Below are 15,224 nucleotides of genomic sequence, written 5' to 3' on the forward strand. Positions count from 1 at the left end.
TGTGTGTGTGTGTGTGTGTGTGACTAGGGTTTGAACTGAGGGCCTGCTATGTGCTAGGTTTCCGCTCTGCCATATGAGCCATGCCACCAGTCCAGCTTTCTTGTTGGTTCTTTGGAGATAGATCTAGAGAACTTATCTGCTTAGGCTGGCCTCCAAACTCCATCTTTCAGATCTCAGCCTCCTGAGATAGGATTATAGGCATGAACCAGTAACATCCCAACTCTTGACCTCAAACTTTGGTTCTTCTGCCTCAGCCTCCCAAGTGCTGAGATTGCAAGCATGTGCCTCCACACCTGGTAAAAGCTTCATTTTTATATAGTGCTTGTAAACCTGCTGGCACAGGAACACACACACACACACACACGTATGTGCATGATCTCTCTCTCTCTCTGTTTTTTTTTTTTTTTTCCTGGCAGGAAAAGGAGAGGAAACAGGTGTCCCTCTCTGGATAAGCTGCAGAAACAATTTGGCTCATGGCTTTCTGGAGGTCTCTCTCCAGGGTCTCCAGGGAGCACTGGGAAGGCGTGTGCTTCCGCCAAGAGCTGCCTCTCAGGGTCATGGAGAAAACTCAGGAATGAGGAAGGCCATGGTGCCTTGGGAGGTAGGGTGAGGAGCAGGCCAGGCAGGCTCAGGAATTGTGAGGTGGAAAATCCAAAGGTTAGTCTTGGCTTGGCTACTAGGCTCTGAGGACCCCACCTGTTTGGTTGTTGATGGGAATTGGCTTTCAAGTTACTGGGAGGCCCTGAAGAGGACAGCAAGGTGGCTCCCAGGACCCCCAACAGGCCAGGCCGCATTCAGACCCGGTCCTCTGGGAGAGATTTCCCCAAGAGTTCGATTTAGCTAAGCCTGAGATGACATGCTGAAGCCTGTGAGAACTGGAATCAAGAAATGTCTCCACTTCTCACCAGCCCGCCACCCCATCCACCCCACCAGTATAATGGGGCAGCAATGGCCCCGGGGTCCAGATGGGTCCTGTTCCCCCAAGGATGGACCTGTTCCAATTGCACTTAACTGGTCTACTTCCCCTGAGGATCGGGTAAACATTTCCAGAAGGATGCAGATAAGGAAAAAAAAAACCTATGTAAACACTAGATGGCTGGGGACTAGGAGATGTTATTAGTTTATTAAGGCTTTAAAAATACCCCAAAGCTCAACTAAAGCAAAGAAGAAATGTGCTTTCATTTTAACCTCTATTCTTGTTGCTAGGATCGGTAATACACTAGAACCCGGCATCTCAAGAGACTCGTGATATCGTGAAGATTACAGGAAGAGCAAAGCCAGAAGTTTCAGAGATTTGTTTGTGGTGACCCTCTGGGCCAAACAGTGGGGAAATGGGATGAGCTGCGGAGAGACTGAGAGCTAAGGGACTCCACAGATTCAAGAGCACCGCCTTATGCCTTATCATGGCCTTTAGGTACAGTGTGATCTGCCTCTGCTTCGCCCCACCCCCAGCCTGCTCCCCCCCCCCCCCTCCCGCCCCATTTTGAGAATTGTTGGCTCCTTTGTGTTCCTAAGAAGGCATTAGCCTCCCTTCCTCAGCAGGAGCATTCTTTCAATCTGCAAAGCTTTTTTTCTGTGGCATTTTGCTTGGGCTTCTTCTCTTTGTCCCTTTAAGATTTGGCTTGAATATTATCTTCCCTCTTCACCCATTTAGAGAGAGAAATCCTGGTAATTTCTATTAGAACTACCCATACTGCCATTGCATTTTCTGTCCTTGTTTTACATGCTTGACTCTTTGTTTTTTGACCCTGACAGAAGTATGAAATGAGAGAAGTGCTCAGAAAATATTTCTCAAATAAATGATTGGAGTATATTTCCTTTTGGGGATGAACAGAGCCTCGGAATGGGGACAAACTTAGCTCTAGTTTATAGCTACTACAGGATGGGGTTCATTATAAAGCTTTCCCTCCACCTGCCTGGGACGTTAACTGTATGAGCTAAGAGTACACATAGCCCAAAGTCTGGCTTGTTTTGAATCCAGTAACAACAGATGAAAAGAACTTAGTTACTCCGTGAGGCTAGGGTGGTTTTCATTTTCTGTAGATCAGTGATTCTCCCTCTTCCCTCCCTCCCTCCTCCCCTATCTCCCTCCCTCCCACCCCTTCTTCTTTCTCTTCCCTTTCCCTCCCTCCTTCCTTTCCCCTCCCTCTTTCCCTTCCCCTTCCTCCCTCCCTCTCTCCCTTCCTTCCTTTTTTCTTTCTCTCTCTCTCTCTTTCTTTCTTTCTTTCTCTTCTTTTTCTTTCTCTCTCTTTTCCTTCCTTCTGTCTGTTCTTGATGGTACTAGGGTTCTAATTTGGGGCCTTACTCTATCCAGGCAGGTACTTTACCACTTGAACCATGCCTCTAGTTTCTTTGCTTTCACTGTTTTATTTTTAAATTATATTTTTATTATCTCTAAGTAGTTATACATGATAGTTTTTGAGTACAATGTGTTCATTGTGTTTTGAGTAAGGTCATGCATTTATGCCCAGGCTAGTATAGGCCACAGACCTCCTAGTGATACTTTCCACATAGCTGTGATGACATGTAGGCACCACTGTGCCTAGCTTTTTATTGGTTGAAATGAGATCTTGAAAGAATTTTTCCTGGGCTGAGTTTTGAACCTCAGTACTTCTGATCTCTGCCTCCCAAGCTAGCATCATGGGGGTGAGCCACCTCACCTGGTAGACCAGTGTTTCTTAAGCTTGAAAGTACAGCAGAATTCCCTAGTGGGCTTGTTGAAATGCAAATCCTTAGGCCCAGTTCCCAAATTACCAAGGATAGAGCCCAAGTTCCAAAGGATGCTAATGTTCCTAGTCTAGGATCACACTTTGAGATGCACTACATAGATGTTGGAATCACCAGAGATGTTGACAGTGAGAGTTTCATCAGCAGGGAATCAGCAAAGGTGCGCAGCCCGGTTAGGCTCAGAGGAAGGGGGTGTTAATAAGGATTGCAGCCTCTCAAGCCCAGCAGGTAAGACTTGGAATTATCGTAGTCCACCTGGCTAGATGGCTCATCACTTATCTCCTTAATGTTTTCATTTCATAAAATAGGAGCCAGCCATTCCAACTATTGACTCCAGTATTGTGAAATACTGCCTCAAGAGAGTGATTGGCCATCTTGGTTTTCCCAGAATTGAAGGACATGTACATCTTTACCTCCCCATTTCCACTGTGATGGTATTAGGGGATGGGCCTTGGGGAAGCAGTTAGATTTAGATTAGGTTGCAAGGATAGAATCCCCTTGTTGGGTTTGGTGCCCTTAGGGGAAGACTGCTATCTCCACAGAGAGGCTGCTCAACACACACTAACACACATGGAGGAGGCAGCTATCAACTAGCTAGGAAGACAGACTGCATCAGATACCTATTCTACTTGGGCTTTGATTATGGACTTTCCAAGCCTCTAGAACTGAAAGCGCTAAGTGTTTAAACTGCACAGTCTATGCTATTCTGCCATTGCAGCCCAAGTTGACACAGACAAGGTATTTCCTCGGAAAAACACTGGGACAATTCGGTCACTTGAGTCCCAAGTTTCTTTGTGTCCAGTAAAGACAAATGCAGGAAAATAGTTCTGGTATAATGTTTATTTAAATAGTAATTTTAAAAAGGCTTTATACAAATTATATAAACACAGTTTGACATTGTTTATTTTATTTTATTTTATTTTACATCGAAGAATCACAGTAAAAGCTCTCAAGTTCCCATGATCTGGCTCAGCCAGCAAATGGTCAAATACCTTTTAACTGCCAACCTTGGAAAAGTTAACCTTCTGCATGACAGTGTAACTTTCCCCTTGTTTTCTTGTCATTCATGCTCATTCAGTGGATCCTCATGTCTGTCAACTCCCCATTCCCGCCAGAGAGAGAAAGCAACCCTGTGGCCGGCCTCATCCGGGAGAGCGTGGAGGTAATGTGTCATTCAGTACAAGGCAAAAAGGAGATCAATACTGTGAGTTGGGTTTCCCAAAGGGAACAAGCAGACAGGTCAGCTGGCCCACCTGCAGATAAAGATAACAAATGGACCAAAGGTATCCCCTGGCCGAGTTAGAATCAGACCCAGCTGTCTTTCTTCAGGTCTTCCACAAGCCTCTAGTCTTGGTGAGGTATCTACATGGAGCCCTGGGGACCCTGCTTCTGTTTAGCCCTCAGGGCTCCCCTCAGGTCTCAAATCAGCCAATGGTAAATATGAATGTAAGAGTTTTAGACAGATGAAGATTGAGTTGTACATAAACTTAGAGGTGAATCACAGGCCTGAGATGGGCCTGGTCTTTGGGGGGGACTATCATCAAATGGCTCACTGGGCATGTGTGGGCTAGGACTGTAACCCTCTCCTCTGAGTGGGCTTTTGAACTTCTTCTGTGAGCTACTTTGGGGAATCCCAAGGACTTCCCAGTTTACTGAACACTGAGCTGCATGGGAGAGTGAAGAGGAGGGTGAACTAATAAAAAAAGTTGCTTCTACTGCATGCCCAAACCAGAGGGCTATCTATCACTAAGTGCTTAGGGCTGGATAGCTTTTTCACCTCTAACTACCACTGTGCCAACAAGTGCCAAGAGCAGCAGCTTCACTTGGGGGGAAGAGGGGAGAGCCCCCCTAGGTCAAAGTCACAACACCACCACGAAGTCCCACGTGACCACTCACAAACACAGTAGATACAGAGAACTCAAAGGCGCGCAAAGACACACACACATACACATGAATACAGAGCCGCCAGTATGAATGCTCCTTCTCTGCACACAAAAAACATTGTGACATTACCATTGGAACTAGCATTTTCAGAAATTAAAGGAACCAGCCAGTCCCATTCACCCTACCCCTTTCACCTGGGTAGAAAACAAATGAAAATTGTAGATGATCATAGCAGCAACATTGGCCTGACAGTTTAGCATGGTTGTGCCAGTTGGCTGGGTATACTGGGTGGATTTAAAACATGTTTCCAGCACGCAGGCAATCCTTAGGCATTAATACAAAGTCGAGATTGGGATCTTGATGTGGACAATCTTATCCTTCATATAGTTCCATTCTCTTCCTGATGCCTCCATTTCAGGAGTCGTTGAGAGGCATCTAGGGCTGTACCACCCTGAAGTAGCACAGCTCATTCCATTAGTAGGGCCAGTGGAGAGTTGGGTACCAGGAATGGAGCCACTGGGATTAGGGAAGGAGGAATGCCTTAACTTGTAAGCTATTGATGATTTCTACAAAGAGGGAAAATACATTGTTCTTTTTTCCCTTCATTTTTTTCCAAGGCACTTAATAAAAAACACATAAATTGGTGGATGGATGTATATGCATGTGTACACACACAAGGGTGTATGGGAGTCTCAGTCTCTGGTGTTGAAGCAGTGTGGGGTCATTCACTGTGTTTGCAGACCTCTGGTTAGAGTCAGACTGCACCCACTGCTCAGCCTTTCCCATCAGATGATCATAGAAGCTGAGCATCTCTTCCCTGTTCTCCCTTCTATTCTATGGTCAGTGCTTACCACATCTCACTGATGGAGGAAAATTGCCAAGAACCTGTCTCTTTCTACCTTGCCTCTGAGACTATCCAAGGGTACTATTTCCTGGCACTTAGAAATCTGAAAAATGTGTGTGTGCGCGCGTGTGCATGCATGCACGTGTGTATGTGCTGTACACATGTGTGACTATGTATATGTTTAAGAAGCATAAGGAAAAGAGAAAAGAAAAGGCAAAAACCACCAGCAGAGACTCTACAAAGGAGACCCCACAGCCACAAACTCTGGGTCTAGAACTCGAGATCAAGGAATGGCTCCTATTCATAAAGCATTTTAAGGCTAGTCTGCTTCTAACATGGAAGTGTATCTATGGATTTTGACAGGTGAAGTTTCCTTTTCGGTTTGTTTTAAATGGTATATAAGAAAGAGCTGTTTAAGCTGACCCTCGAAATGGCAATTTTTCCCCTGGATAAAAAAAGTTAAAGGCAACAACATCCTACTTCAAGACTAGGACTGGAAACGGCAGCTTGTAGGGTTGGCTTGGAAGAAACTACACCCACCACAGCGAACTCCTCAAGTTGTGAGACCATCAGAGGATGGATGGGACAAGTGGGTGGCCTGGAGTTTTGCTTTATTTCAGATTTATTTCTGAAGATGGAAAGGCTGAAAAGACCCCTTGCTTTTCAAGTGTTGATTAGAGAGAGAAAATGGAGAATTCTAATTCCTGTTCTTTTTCTGTGGGAAGTCATTCTCTTCTACCTCTGAGTTGCTCACAGACCAAAGAAATATCATAACAATAATTAATAATAATAATAATAAACTCACAAACAAAATAGAACTGTGACTCCAAAGAGATGAGCTCCTGTCTTTGTCCCAGCAGAAAACCTGGTCCCCTTTCTGCAAAGACTTGGCCACTGCAGTCCTAGTTGAGTGACAGTTCCCATCCATCTTGGCCGCATCTCCTTTCCTCCCTAGACTCTCCTGTCTTTCCTGTCCATACCTTCGGTATTCTGGATCGGTTTGATCAAGATTATGGCATTCAGTTTCCAAAGGGGGGGGGGGAATGTAATCTTCACCAGCCCCTCTCACTGGAATGAAATGTCAGGTGTGATTCAGGTGCAATCTGTCATGCCTCCGAGCAGCACTTCTGGTGGTTCATCTTGACCTTGTGCTTGAGGCCGTCATACAGCTCGAAGTTATAGTTCTCTAGTGTGGTGCAGCTTCGGGAGCTGAGGCCCGAGTAGGAACAGGTGCAGTAGAGCAGGAGCCCTGCACAGGTGGCTCCCAGGAGGACGCCCAGTGCGCTCATGGCGATGATGGTGATGAGGATGGGATCGAGTGTATACAGCCAACTCTTTTCTTTGTCAGCCGAGGGGGAACCAGCTCCTGAGGTGGGCGAAGAAGAGTTGCTCCAGTCCACCTCATAATCATCTATGGTACAAAACACATGAAGTTGTTTTCAGGGTGACATAACGGAAACCTGTCCATCCCGAGCTCTTCGGAGCACAGTAGTAAGTAATAGTAACTTGGGAACCTGAGTTCAAAGCCGTGTCCTCCCTGTGCCATTTTGTATAAGCTTTTTAACCTCTCTCCTCTGTTCTTTAGCTGGAAAAATGTGAACAGTAGCACAATGGATTGGAATGTTAGAAAGATTAAGGGAAGTAATATTTATGAAGTGCTTGGTATGTGACACGTAGTAAGCACTGTCTAAATATTTGATGTTTAAATACCCTGACTAACATGAAATAGGTTCAGATTTTAAATATCCTTCCCTCCCTCCCTCCTTCCCTCCCTTCCTTCCTCCCTCCCTCCCTCCCTTCCTTCCTTCCTTCCTTCCTTCCTGTGCTTGGGACCAAACCTTATATATTCTAGGCAGTTGTGCTACCACTGAGCTATACCCTTAGGCCCTGGATCTTCACAGGGCTTTAAGGGTACCTCATAGGATGGCCTTATGTTCTAGGAATCCATTTATCTTTGCCACCACATCACTCACTTCTAACTGCTTCAAGTTAAATCAAAGAACAGGCTGGATTATTTTTACATAATGAGCTTTCCCACTTTTGCATTCCTGGCCATATAAGCATATTTTCCCCAACCACCAGAACTCCCTTAGTATGCATAGCTTAAATTGCAACCCCAGCCCATTCCTGTTGAAGTTCAAATCCCTAGTACTTTAGGATGTGATCTTACTTAGAGATAGGATCTTTACAGAGGTAACTAAGTTAACATGATTCTATTTGGTTAGGCTTCAGTCCAATATGACTATTGTCCTTATGGAAAGAGGAATTTAGGCATGGGCATGCATGGGAGAATACCATGTGGACATAAAAATGACCATCTATATGAGAAAAAGAGAGAGAGAGACAGAGAGAGAGCAGAGAGACATTGACTTTCTTCACACTTCTTGGAAGGAACCAACCTTGTCCATACCTTGATCTTGATTTTTCAGAACTGTGAGGATATAAATTGGTGTTGTTGAAGGTAACTAGTTTGTGGTACTCTCATTGGCATCTCTAGAAAATGAACAGCCTTATATTTCTAGAGTGTAAGTCCAAGGCATGGCCAAGTTTAGAACTCTTAGACTTCTGAAGTATTCCATGAAGAAAGAAGAGTGGCCAGGTATATCACCCTCGCACCCAGTCAGCAAGCAGTCAAAGCAGGCATAAGAGCCAGGCTCTCTGCATCCTCATCCCTTGTTCCTTCCACTTCCAAACTTTTGCCCACTTGGTCTACTGCAGGTTCCCCATGTAGGTCAGCCATGCACTTTTGCCCATAAAAGGAGAGCTGGACTGGGTTTTGCAGGAAGAGCCTGCATCCAGTTAACAAGGTGCTGTTTGGGTTTGTCACTCCGGTTTCTATAACTACACTTGCAACTTTTGATTAAGGTCAGGTTAAAAGCAGCTGCTCTATAAACTGCTCTTCTTAAATGCATCAATCTTGGTCTGAAGTTGTTCTTGTAGTGGAATCTTGCTGTTGGGTCTCATGGAGACCAGCTTGGTTACTCAGAGTGCCCTTAAGCGCCCTGTGCTTTTCTGACTTGAGAAGGGAGAAGCTGCATCTGCACATTTGTTTTTGTAGCCTTCTGGTTAGGACTCTCTCTTCGCCCTCTTGAAGTTTGTCAGTGGATGTGCAAAAATAGGGCATGGAATAAATACGGAAGCAGAAGGTGGGCAGTAGCATAAACAGACCCCTAAGTCTTTCGCATTGAATATTTGGAGTCCTGGATGATTACAACAAACGTCTCTCTGCCCCTAACCAATGAAACTGGACCCCTCCACAGGCCTGGGAGAGTATTTGCGGTCACCATCATTCACTCTGGCCCTTTTTAAAAAGGAGGAAGTCAGAAAGTTCCAGCAGTGACAGGTATTGATGAGCTTCCTTTTCATTTCTAAAGGGTTTATCCAAATTTGAAGTCCATCGATATGGAAAGTAGCCTGTTTCAGATTAGGTAGAGGGAACTCAATACATGTGCTAAATCTCTAAGTTTGACCTTGACAAAGCAATCTTCATTCTTTTCTGCACTCTTGTTCACTTATATTTCTGACTGACTGTTCTAAATTTTGGACCTTCAATAGTGTAGGAATGACTATTACTCATGTCTTTATTACCAAAGTTCAACTGCATGATTATCTGCTAAAATCATATAGCAATACTCACCATCAATTTCATCTTCATAGCCTTCTCCCCCATGTATTTCTGGGATGTCCACTATAATGAAAAAAACAAACCAAGTTATAACAAGCTCTGTCACCACAACCAAAAAGCAAAGACTCAATCTTTTTTGAGATGAATTTCCCATTCTGGCAGGAAGCTACAAAACCACATCTACTTCTAGATCATTTAGTATTTACTGGATTGTTTCTCCTGCAAATAATCTGTCTTTACTTTCAATGATAACCTGAAAACCAGAAATATTAACAAAGGTCAGAATGATGGAAGAGGTGGCATTGATCAAGATGTACTGTACTCCCAAACTGACATGTTGAATTGAAACCCCTTTGTACAACTATTTGAAGATAGTAATAATAATAATAACAACAACAACAAAATAATAATAATAATTTTTTTAAAAAGGTCAGGTCTTCAGTGCCAAGTCAGTGGTAGAACGCTTGCCTTGCATGCATGAGGCCCTGGGTTCGATTCCCCAGCACCACATAAAAAGAAAAAAGCCAGAAGTGGTGCTATAGCTCAAGTGGTAGAGTGCTAGCCCTGAGTTGAAGAGCTGAAGGACAGCGCCCAGGCCCAGAGTTCAGGCCCCACGACTGGACACCCCCCCCCCCCAAAAAAAAAAAAAAAGAATGGTGGTCATATATAAGATGAAACTAAGTGAAGTGAACTCCAAGACATGGAAACAAGGTTTTTCTTTGTTGTTTTTTTTCTTTTTCTTTTTTTAATTGAGATTAGGTGATTACATAAATTTCACACATTTCACAGTATTGCGGAATAGTGATACTTACTTAAAGTCACAAACACATTTTAACCTTCACAAGGCAAATTGTCATTATCATGGTCTATAAAGTTTGTGAATTCTATGAGCTTTGACAGTACAACTCTTTCTTCCACATCAGGTGATATGTACATTTCTTTCCTTTTGTTTTCTTTCCTTATGAAAGCTGTTCCCTCTTTCCCTCTCATTCCTTCCCTCCCATTACTGCTTTTGAGTTGCTTAGTTCATTTTCATCTATGCCCATTGTAGCTGATGGGCCCCTCTGTTTTATGTTTCCCCGTTTCCCTCTGATTCTGTGTCTTCTTCCTAGCTTCCCTCAGTTGTGCATATATATACCATTTATGTACTCAAGAACACGGAGTCATTTAGCGATATGACAAACTGAGTGGAAGTGCTTTGTTTCTCGAGTTATTGTTGTTGTTTTTAACGTTCTATGTAATTTCTTTTTTCTTTTGTGTTTTTTTCCATATGGTTTATCCCCTGTTGTCACTGTATTTGATTTTGTTTCCCTGTGTATTATATGTACATTTATCTGAATTAGAGAAGGGAAGGGGCACAACAAAACGGTGAGACAAATGACAAAGGGCAAATCAACGCAACAGCAATACTCACAAGGCAATATGTTGGAAATGAACTGCACAACTTCAGGGGAGGGGCAGTTGGGGGAAGGGAAAGTGGGATAAAAATGAGGGGGGAGGGTAACAAGTTCGACAAGAAACATACTCACTACCTCATGTATGTAACTGTAACCCCTCTGTACATCACCTTGACAATAAAATTAAATAAATTAATTAAAGAAGCTACACATTAACAAAAGGAATGGTGGTCATTCACTACCAGTGGAGTTTGAGTTTTATCGAAAGCAACTTCAATGGCATTTTACAGGCATCATCAATCACCATTTTGCTGACATTTACATAGCACAGCAGACTACGCCTCCTCACATGCATGTTTCTAAGTGGACACAAAGCACCAGAGTCTTTCTCCTTTGGATTTCAAATAAACATATTACCATTACTTTCTTTTTGATCTAGGAGTAGGACTGGAAAAGAATGTCATAATGCCTGGCTACCTTCACACATTGGGGCTAGTGCCTCTCATCTTTCTTCCCCAGGCTATTTTTCCTGTTGGCTCTCTTCACAGTTCAGAATAGATCAGCCCTGCTCATCTAATCTAACTAACCCAGGCTTGAATAAAACTAAGTTAATTTACTCTGAATTTTCCCCTAGAATCATCACTGTGCTCCTTTTCCTTCTTTTTATTTTTTAGGATTTTTTTTTGAGGGAGTGGTGACACTGTTCTTTCCATTCATGATACTGTTCATCTTATAGAAATCAGAGCCAATCAAAAGTACCTGTCTAAAAGGTAAGCCATTTAAAACCAAACATATATCAAAATGAGCAGGGACTTATCATTTCTTCCTATCTTTGGAGCTAATTATGTCTTTCCAACTCAAAATGGCCCAAGTATGTAGCCTGTGCGGGTCAAACTGAAGTCAGAGAAGCAATTGAACATGGCTCAAAATCTTCATCAGCAAAAGTATCAGACAAGAGGAAACAAAGTCTTTCAATCCATCCCGAATGTCTATGTCTTGCTTGCTCATCAGCACTACACCTAGGGGAAGATCCACTTGACCATGAGCTAAACTGAGATTGATTTATCACTGTCACCCTTGAAAGCCAGTCTTGCTCTGGAAGTAGTGGTTTGAATCGTAATAGAAGTCTTCTTCATGCCTGGCCAGAGTGCCCAAAGCACGTTCGCATCCTCTTGGTCTCCAGTAAGGGATATGCGGCACAACCTGCCAAGGACCCACTTGAAAGGATCAATGCCATGTGGCACCAATCCTCCATAAATCCAGCCCATCCTGGAATGTTTAGAGCACAGCAACTGGCACCTGCAGGGCATTCCATCTTTACCACCGCAATGCCCATCTCCTGCATTATTCTCCTGGCCCCCACAAAGCAGGCTGTTCCCTTGGAATGAAGATATGAACACCCTTCAACAAGAGGCAGGTGGTGTCTGTCACAGGGATGGAAGTGAGCTTGCGAAAGTCAATACAGAAGTTCTATTTTTTTAAAGCACACGGCAGAAAACCATCACCTTTCTCACAATTGTTTTGATGGGTGTTCTAATGTCTCAATATCTTCACAGATAAAAGATACAGAGAACACTGGATAAGAATACATGAATCAGACGAGGACAAGAAGTGTGGGGCTCCTGCCAGTGACTTTTGAGCCAAATTTTGTTCTTGCTTTTAGGGATTTGGTCTTTGCCAGGGACATGATAAATTCTTGGAGACTAGAAAGGTACCTTGCTCCGTCTCATAACCTCAGGCTGGAAGGAGGTGGAGGTGGCGTTGAACTTGGAGGAAAAATGATGGTACTCACTTGGAGAAGATCTAATTCCAAGAGATCATATCACTGAATAAGAGAACTTCCCAAGGATTGGCCCGTTTCATCATTTCTGTAGACACAACTGCTACAATGCAGCTGAGATTTCTCACTTTAAGAATCAAAGGCCACTTAAGGTGAGGAAGAACACTTCAGGGATTGACTTTGCTTTATGTGTAATCGCTGCTCCCAGGGGTTTGGGTGAGTGGGAAGGGGTCGAGAAAAGGATAAGTTAATCAACTTTTTCAAAAGCGCATCTGTTCACCAAGCCTTCAAGAAAGAATGGTACACTGGGGAAAACTCAAATAAAGGGAGCATTTGTACGAAAAAAGCAATTTACTTTGATAGCAATTTTCTCTAGTCCCATTGCTCATATTCTTGATATCTACATTTGATTAAGAGCTTTCTCTCTTTTTGTTCTCTTTCTTTCTCTTTCTCTCTCTCTCTCTGCCCTTCACAGGCCATCTTCCTTTTCTGTTGAGGGCCAATAAGCAAAGCTTATTGGATGCTGGCAGTGAGGAATGTGGCTCTCCCATGAGTCTCTGTAGTTCTAGCAAAAGGGAGGAAAAGGCAGGTGGGGCAGGGCACTTGCCAAGAGGAAATCCACGGGGAGGGTTAGGTATGGACTCTCTGTGGGATGGCAGGATGAATGATGAGCTAGGAACTAAAGGCTTGGAGTGGAGCAGCATGTCTGTGACAGTGGGAGATGACAGCCGTAGGATGGTGTGTCCAGCTAGAAAAATGAGGGTAAGCATCAGGAAATGGTAGGGGACAGGGATGAAGACTTAGCATTCTGTTTTAATAGGGAAAAAGTTGAAGAAGATCTTCCCAGACTCTGTATCAGTCAGAGGGTGTGTTTGTGAGTATGGGACGGGCTAGAGAGAGTGGAATGGGCCACACCTCTACAAAAGCTCAGGTCAAGAACTGGTCTTGCCACCCACAAAACTTCCACTTTCAACCTCTGTACTCACACCATCTGGATTCCTTCCCAGCCTCTGTGTATTTTCAGTCTCAGGATACTCTGACTCCAAGGTCTGATTGTGGACTCTTATATACTGTGTTAGGGATGACAGGACCACCAAGTCTGCATTTAAGTTCTCTGGGTAGACAGAACACTGTCAGTACCATACCATCACAGCTCTTCTTCTGCATCCTAATGGACATGAGGTGTCTGCCTTGGCTCGGATCCTAGGTGTCTGGATATGTACGCTCTGTCTGTCTGGCCATATCATTAGGCATATTAGTCTGGTAGGAATTCATGCGGACATTATCACATGTGTCATCTGGAATTTGAGGCTATATTTTTTTCTATGATAGCATCACCCAGAAATAAAAAGATGAACTATACTGTCCTTCAAAGGAAATCTTCACTAAGTAAGTAACCAATTATCACTCATGAAGAGAGTTTACTAGGTGTCCAGATGTCACATGAAGGAACATCTAGCGTGATTGTGGCTGAGTCTGTGCTTCTAAGCCATACTCACGGGATCATTCATCAGTGTGGCTAGGATGAACAGACCCTCCCACACCATAATAGCATAAAAGCAAAGCAGGAGGGGACTGAGCCAATGCTAGCAAAGATGAAGAGGTAGGGAAGAGAACGTGTGAAGGTGGCTGCAAGGTGGGCTTGGGGAATTCATTCCTTATCTGTTTGATTGACAGGAATGTTTTCAAACCTGGCACAGGAAACTTTTCATCTTCTTACTGGTTTCCTGATTTGGGGCTTGTATTCATCTGAATCAGACCCACCAAGGAATTCAAAGACATTGCCTTGCTTGGCCACACATTTTCTAACTCGTATTTATCTACATGTGAGGCAGATCTCTGCCCCACTCTCTACAACACCAGCTGCTACAAACCAGTACAGGGAGAAGAAGACATGAGCTCAGGATCAATATAGGGATTGGATCGAGTTTGAATAATCAAAGAGGCAGAGTTACTGATGAAAAACACAAACATCCCAACTCAGGACCAGTGCTGGTGGCTCATGCCTATCATCCGAGCTAGTTAGGTGAGACTCTTTTTTTCCCGTCAGTTGTGAGGCTTGAACTCAGGGCCTGGGCTCTGTCCCTGAGCTCTTTTGCTCAAGACCAGCACTCTACCACTTTGAGCCACAATGCCACTTCTGGTTTTCTGGTGGTTAATAAAGTCTCATGGACTTTATTGCCCAGTTGGCTTTGATCTATAATCCTCAGACCTCAGCCTCCTGAGTAGCTAGGATTATAGATATGAGCCACCAGCACCTGGCCATGAGATTCTTATCTCCAATTAATCATCTAAAAGCTAGAAGTGGAAGTATGGTTCATGTGGTAGAGCACCAGCCTGAGTTAAAAAGTCAGGTGAGGGCAAAAAGCCCTGAGTTTAAGCTCCAACAAACAAGGTACTCCCCTCCTCCTGACCCCCCTATTTATAATGGCAATCTCCAGCTAAAAAGGCCCCCCTTCGCCCTTCTCCTTGCAGGATAGAGAGACAGAAGGTACATGGTGAAAAGTGACTCCAGGAGTCATCTATCCCTTATCCTGATTTTCCAGAGTGGAAGACATGATGGCTATTTATGAAAACATCCATGAACTATTCCAGAAAGACCCTCATCCTAGAAGAGCCAAGTATTCTCTAGTGTCTTGGTCAGCAGATTGCAACACTACAGCATGGACCGTGAGCAGCCATACCAAGTCACAAATGGGACCTCCTCTAATGAAATACATTTTTCCCCAAAGGGTCTGGAACGGTGCCTAGTGTAGTAAGACCACACATGCTATTCAGGGGAAACAGCCCCATGGCACTCAATCCTGCAGCTGGGAAATTCCCGCCAAGTGTGGTTTAAGGTCGCCTGCTAGAATGCTTTCAGTAAGAATAATGCTTTCTATTCATCTCTTCTCTCTCTGTTTCTCTGTCTTTGTCTCTGCTCTGTCGCTGTCTCTCTCTGTCTCTCTCTCTCTCTCTCTCTCTCTC

General features: G+C 43.9%; 1 protein-coding gene across 1 annotated transcript in view; it reads right to left on the reverse strand.

The window, feature by feature from the left end:
- Positions 1-4,761: 4,761 nt before the first annotated feature.
- The window catches only part of Nrp2 (neuropilin 2), a 125,214-nt gene continuing 114,751 nt past the window's right edge, over positions 4,762-15,224 (reverse strand). The window contains exons 16-17 of the mRNA XM_042678995.1: positions 9,093-9,143; positions 4,762-6,866 (exon numbers count right to left, since the gene is read on the reverse strand). Of these exons, the coding sequence (XP_042534929.1) occupies positions 6,562-6,866; positions 9,093-9,143 (356 nt within the window). The 3' untranslated portion in view covers positions 4,762-6,561. The remainder of the gene's footprint in view (positions 6,867-9,092; positions 9,144-15,224) is intronic.

Source organism: Dipodomys spectabilis, unplaced genomic scaffold (assembly GCF_019054845.1).
Source record: "Dipodomys spectabilis isolate Male_0828 unplaced genomic scaffold, ASM1905484v1 ptg000051l, whole genome shotgun sequence".
NCBI lineage: Eukaryota > Metazoa > Chordata > Mammalia > Rodentia > Heteromyidae > Dipodomys > Dipodomys spectabilis.